The 5841-nt window shown below is 45.8% G+C and overlaps 1 protein-coding gene across 2 annotated transcripts; it reads right to left on the bottom strand.

Moving 5' to 3' along the window:
• Window positions 1-937: 937 nt before the first annotated feature.
• LOC124707662 (protein MALE DISCOVERER 2-like) lies at window positions 938-5835 on the bottom strand. Of its 2 annotated transcripts, none has more exons than XM_047239322.1 (9): window positions 5393-5835; window positions 5132-5291; window positions 4508-4579; window positions 3750-3893; window positions 3546-3665; window positions 2528-2979; window positions 2180-2370; window positions 1971-2103; window positions 938-1877 (listed from the first exon to the last, which is right to left on the bottom strand). In XM_047239322.1, exons 1-9 carry the CDS (start codon window positions 5490-5492, stop codon window positions 1312-1314), a joined length of 1938 nt encoding a protein of 645 aa, XP_047095278.1. In that variant the 5' UTR covers window positions 5493-5835; the 3' UTR covers window positions 938-1311. The 2 variants fall into 2 exon arrangements, with proteins under 2 accessions (XP_047095278.1, XP_047095279.1); XM_047239323.1 differs by having other exon boundaries at window positions 5132-5267.
• Window positions 5836-5841: the final 6 nt, after the last annotated feature.

Below are 5841 nucleotides of genomic sequence, written 5' to 3'. Positions count from 1 at the left end.
ACGACGATGATGTGGCGCCGGCCCACACCAGGCGCGACGTGCACACGCTGTGCCGGGCGCCGTCCTGCGAGCACCACGTCCCCGCTCTCCAGCGGGAGGATAGCTGGGAGGACGACACGCCGCCGCAGCAGAACGCAGGGCAGGCACGGCAGGACGAGGAGGCGCGAGACGACGATGATACGTCTCCGAGGGCGTGCGGGTTCGTGGTGCTCTTCCCCTGGAGCGTGAAGCCGGTGTTCTGCGGGTTCCCGTGGAGCCCGGCGCGTTCCCGGACTCCTCACCGGAGCAGCACGCTCGGCGGCGTGCCGGTGAAGGAGAGCGGGCCAGACGACGGCGACCTGTCGCACTGGTACGAGGAGAAGATCAGCGGCAGTGGGCGCAGGGGGTGGTCGAGCCCCGGCGGTCCCGGGCTGGGCATGTCGATCATCGGCACGAGCAGGAGGTACTGCGCCGACGCAAGGAAGGCTCTAAGCAGGCTGGCGCGTTCGGCCACAGATGGCGGCGGCGGCGGCGGCAACAGCCCGAGGATGATGAGCAGGGAGAGGAGGAGCGGGAAGGCGGCGTCCTCGACGCTGCAGCTGCACTCAACGTCCGGGAGGATGCCGCAGCTGACGCCGCCGTCCGAGTCGTGGCTCCGTCACGCGCGCGGGAGCGATACTGTGAATAACAAAAGATGAGGTTTTTATGACCAGCACGAGCCAGAAACTGCACATATATATTTTTTCAACTTTCTTCAAATACCATATGAATATATGATCTACTCCCTCTGTCCCAGATTTACTTGTCGCATCTAGACATGTTATAGTCTTATAGATGCATGCAAGTCTAAACAAATCTGCAGCCGAGGGAGTACAATAAACCATTAATTCGTTGCCGAGGTATCTCTGTTCTCTTGACAGTTGAAACAGAATACTCCAAAGTACTCCGTAGGAAACTCTGCAAACATATATTTTGTTCACTTTATTCACAGTTGTCTCGCATATCCTTCAACTGTACAAGCTCTCCAGGATTTCCTAGGGAAAATTCATTTCAAAGAGAAAAGAAAAGGATGTACTGCCTCCTTTTCGAAATATAAGCCTTTTTAGAAAGCTAAATTAGCTTTCTAAAAAGTCTTGTATTTCGGAACGGAGGTAATGCTAAAGAATGAAAGAATGGTGAGTGCACTGCAGGCATATCTGTACAACTGCATGCCCTGCCTAAAGAGTAAGAACACCAAACTGTACAATTTTCTATGTTCCTTCTGTCAGTAGACAGTATTACTACTGCCGAATTTCTGCAAAACAATTCCACAATGGACTAGTATATAGTTCTCTATGACGTGAGGATTTCAATTTCAGCCCACCACAATGCGCTGTTCCTTGGGGTCGAATGATCTTCAGAAAACCCAGTGATCTCTTGCATCCATCTGGTTACCTCTGCCACTGTCGGTCTCAGCCAGGGGTTATCATTTATGCACAATTTTACCAGCTCTGTGAGTGCTCTGACCTGCTCCTCGGGGACTGATTTGAGTGTTGGATCGACCATCTCCAACAAGGGCCTTTCACCAGTGAGGTACCGGTGTGCCCACAGAATCAAGAGCCCGTTATCATTGGAAAACGGACGCCTTCCAGAGATCGTCTCAAGCAGAAGCAAGGCAAACTTATACACTATGGCGCACTCATCAGGCTCATCGAATTCATCTTCGCTGTCTCTCTTGTCACCGCCAAAACTATCGTCTGAAATCTTTGCAGCGTTGTCTTCAGTAAGGTATATGCATGAAGAGTCTAGATTTCTTAGGATCATAGGAGGAATCTCCTGGTACAAGTGCTTCAGGCAGTATATTACTCCCATCATTATCCGTACGCGTGCCTGCCAATCCAAATGCTCCGCCTCTTTAACTGCAACAGAAATGTATCGATTTTATTAATTAATAATAAGAGCATGAGTCATCTTGGCTGGAAGAATAACAAAATGAAGTTGGCAATGCTTACCATGCAAGTGCTCAAATAGTGATCCATTTGAAACATATTCAAACACCATCATCCGGGTGAATGGTTCTTCGTCTTCACAGTAACCCAAAAGTTTCACAAAATTCTTATGGTTCACTTGCGACAAGGTTTCAACCTAGAATACCACATCATATCTATGTTAGACTCTTACAGCATGAAAAAACAATTAAACAGAAAGAGCAGCTACGTACCTTATTCCTGAATTGTGCTTCAGCTATAGGAGACCACCCATAGGCATATTTTATCAATGTAGACACGACAGCTATTTCCGCTCCGCATGGGAGGGTTCCTTTATACAATGTACATCCAGGTAGTGTACCAATTACATTGCTGAAATCTTCACAGGCTGTTTCGAGTTCTGACCGTCTGAACGAAGTTATGCCTGTAAACAGAAGTTAGTAGTTGACTCTAAATTTGTGTTGCATGCATTAAGAAACATACACTACTGCAAAATATGACAAAATCAAATGAATGCAGTTTACCATGGAATATTTAATTAACAATAAATCAAGAAAAAACAAATCCATCAGCATACTAACCTCCCAGGATAGTGGTCTCGGTCTGCAATTGCCTACTTGAAGACAAGGGCACAACACTGCTAGTCTTCCTACGGCGGTAGCAAAGAAATATTGCAACTGACAAGGATAGAACCACAGAAAAGATCGCTGCTCCTATCAATGCATATGCTCGTGAAGAATTGCTCTTGCTCTTTTGGCTTGCCGTTTGGTCTACGTTGGCAGATTCAGGAAGGGCAACAGAAGAAACAGATTCAGAAGGGGGTGATGGTGCCAGTGGCGGACTTGGTCGAGTTGGGTCATTCTTGGGTAGGAAATGTGGTGGCATTGGATTCTCGGGAGGATATTCGATTGAGAAAAAAGGGCTAACATCTGATGGTTCCAATACAGAATTTTCAGAACCAAGCATCTCGTTCTTTGGAGAATGTTTTTGTTTGCTTAGTAGAAGTCTTCTGATTGTAGAATTCTCTTTGCTCCTACATAAATAACTGACTATTAGGGGGAAAAAGCGTAGTAAAAAATTCCAACAAAGAAGCAGTAAAATTTGCACGTCACGAACACTTTATAGACCAAAACAAATATACCTACTAAACAAGTAATGGTGTCTCGTGCCATAGACTAAAGTACTGAACTCCAAAGATGCTAATTAGTCCTCGCGACAAAATATCTACATTGGTTTTCATAATCACTGCCTTAGTGCCTTACTGGTGGTCAAATAAAGGTACATTCAGCAGCCATAAATCCAATTGTCACATTGCGGTAGCCTTAAACTGCTACTAAAGACTGGAATGTAATTTACAACAATTTTTGCAGAGGGACAGTTTCTAAAAGAAGTTTGGCTTTCTCTTATGTTTCTTAAGTTGAAACAGATAAATTTTTAAATATTTCCGATATCATTGACATCATGTGGCTGTAGGTTTTTTTTAATCAAAATCAAGCTGCCCTAACACCTGCTTGATTTGAACTTCAACTCAATGTGTGCACGATCATAAGTTTAACAGTCACATATGAGAGCAGAAGCAGCTTAGAGCCTTGGACAAACCTTGCAGTGGACATCCTATTTGACAAAGTCCTGTCTTGGTAAACCTGAGACTCGCACAGACTGATGAGCTCATTAAATTCAGAAGGTAATCCGCCATCAAGTCTGTTTCCTTTAAGAAAGCTGTAATTCAAGTAGTCAGGTTAGTCAAGTTTTGAAGTTAAAGTGAGATGGGAAAAAAAAAAGCATATCAAAGATCTCACTCACATGAACTCCAGGGATAAAATGTTTACTAGCTCTGATGGAATTGGTCCATTGAAGTTATTGTACCCCAGATCTAACACCTTCAGCTCCCGTAAATCTCCTATCTCTGTAGGGATAATACCATAGAAAAAGTTCTTGTGCAGTATGCTGTACGGATGGATGAAAAATATATCAGAATAATTTGAAGAAAACACCATTTCACAAGTAACAAAAGTACATAACATACACAAAAATGATATCTGTAGATATAAGATGCTTTCTCGGTGAATGCCTGAATGAACATATATAATTCAAAAGATATTCTAGTAATAATAGGAAGAGCATATTTATTCAGTATTTCAGTTAGTAATTCCGAGACCATTTCTTATGAAACAATCATATACACGAATTCCCTATCAAAAAATGATATCTGATAAACTATTCCACACCCCTCACCACTATGATATTCTCAGAAGTCCCTTAGATTCAACAAAAAACACATGTCCTGTATCCAAACTAGATTCCAAGAAAGACTATACAACATGCTAACTGACGTGCACAAATTGAAAGCTCAAAAGAAGGTGATAAGCCTCATCAAGAGAGCATGCGCGCTACATAAAATCCTCAATCCTCAATCGAAGTACAAAATGATTCTGATTCAGTGGTAGTTTCAGAAATGTCAAATGCTGTCAGACTATCCTCAAAACCCAAGTGTTTCCTGGCAAGAAAAAAACAAGGTGTCCCAAAATAATATTATTGAAGGAAGTGCAGAATATGCTTACAGAGACTGCATAGAAGTAAGCTGCCCAATCTCCGGAGGTAACATGCCCTTGAGACCAAGATTTGCCAAGTTCCTAGAACAAGTGGACACACAAAATTAGGCGAAACATGGGCATACATCTGACCAATCAGAACGCAGGGAGATGTTGCAAACATCAAGCATTTAAAAATATGGGCTATACTTCTAGCAGGAGCAACCGTGGCTGCATAAGGTGCGCATCCTATAGTAAACAGCCCCTGCATGTCAATCGAACCAGATGTTCACCACAAACAGATAAGCCGATGTTCCACAGGCAAATTTGTTAAGGGCCCTCTTTATCAGTATGATCAGCAAAATTGTCAGTCCAAAGAAGGATGCTCCCTAAATGCAGTTGAAACGTCTTATTTTAGAACAAGAAAGTGCCAACCATACTTCCAATGATGCAAGAGGACATACTATGGTTCTTCTAATGACCACAAACAGGAAAAACATCCTACCTAATAAACAAGTAAAGTACTCGTATAAGATTGCTCTCTGTTTCCTACAGAACAGTTGAATTCAGGCGTTGATTTCTTCTAAAAAGTTACAGAAACGATAAAGGCAAATTCGCGTTCCTCTTTAGCGGTGCAAAAGGGCAACAACTTACAGGCCTACGACCCGGCCATCGTCCGAGCACTCCACGCCGAACCAGGAACAGGGGCTAGCGTCCGCTCCATTCCAACCCGCCAGAGCGCCAGACGGATCGGCCTCCACCGTCTCCCTAAACCTGAGGAGCGCGAGACCTGCGAAATCCAGCACGCAAAACCCTAAGCAGAGTCAAACCAACCGAGAAGTCGGACCATAGTAACCGCCACCGGGAGAAGAAGGCAGCAAGCAAACGAAGAAGAAGAATCGGCGATTCCGGTACCTTGGTGGCTCAGGGCCGCGCACGGCTCGAACCCCAGCAGGAACCAGAGCAGGAGGCACAGCGCCGCCGCCGGGGGACCTCTCCGCCGGCAGTTCCCCATGGCTGAAGCAGCTCCAACGCCCGCCGCGCTCGCGCTCGCGCGGTTCGTCCGAGAAGTTGTTGCACGGAGATGGATCGGTAATTCGGATCTTTGTTCCTGCGCGCTGGGGCGACTGGAGACTAGAACGCGGGCTGACTGGGGCGGAGAAGGCGGAGCGGATTAAGCGCGGGGAGGGAGGAAAACAAACCAGCGGAACAGCCGCCGGGAAAGAATCAAGACCCCGACCAAATCGCGCCGCTGCCGCGAGAATCGGAAGAAAAGTAGTGCTGCTCAGTTGCTATCAGCGGTGACGAACGGGGGAAGCGGTGTGAATGGTGGTGGCGGTGACGACGGTGGGAGGGACGCGTAG

This window comes from Lolium rigidum, chromosome 4 (assembly GCF_022539505.1).
Source record: "Lolium rigidum isolate FL_2022 chromosome 4, APGP_CSIRO_Lrig_0.1, whole genome shotgun sequence".
Lineage (NCBI taxonomy): Eukaryota > Viridiplantae > Streptophyta > Magnoliopsida > Poales > Poaceae > Lolium > Lolium rigidum.
This window is presented reverse-complemented; position numbering and strand designations above follow the sequence as displayed.

What these genes read in the sequence shown, in the direction of transcription:
- LOC124707662 (XM_047239322.1), bottom strand. Translation starts at nt 5,492, where the DNA reads ATGGGGAACTGCCGGCGGAGAGGTCCCCCGGCGGCGGCGCTGTGCCTC. An exon ending in CTTACTTCTATGCAGTCTCT is followed by an intron (nt 3,894 to 4,507) that starts GTAAGCATATTC and finishes CCATCCGTACAG; the next exon opens with CATACTGCACAAGAACTTTT. An exon ending in AATAGGATGTCCACTGCAAG is followed by an intron (nt 2,980 to 3,545) that starts GTTTGTCCAAGG and finishes TTATTTATGTAG; the next exon opens with GAGCAAAGAGAATTCTACAA.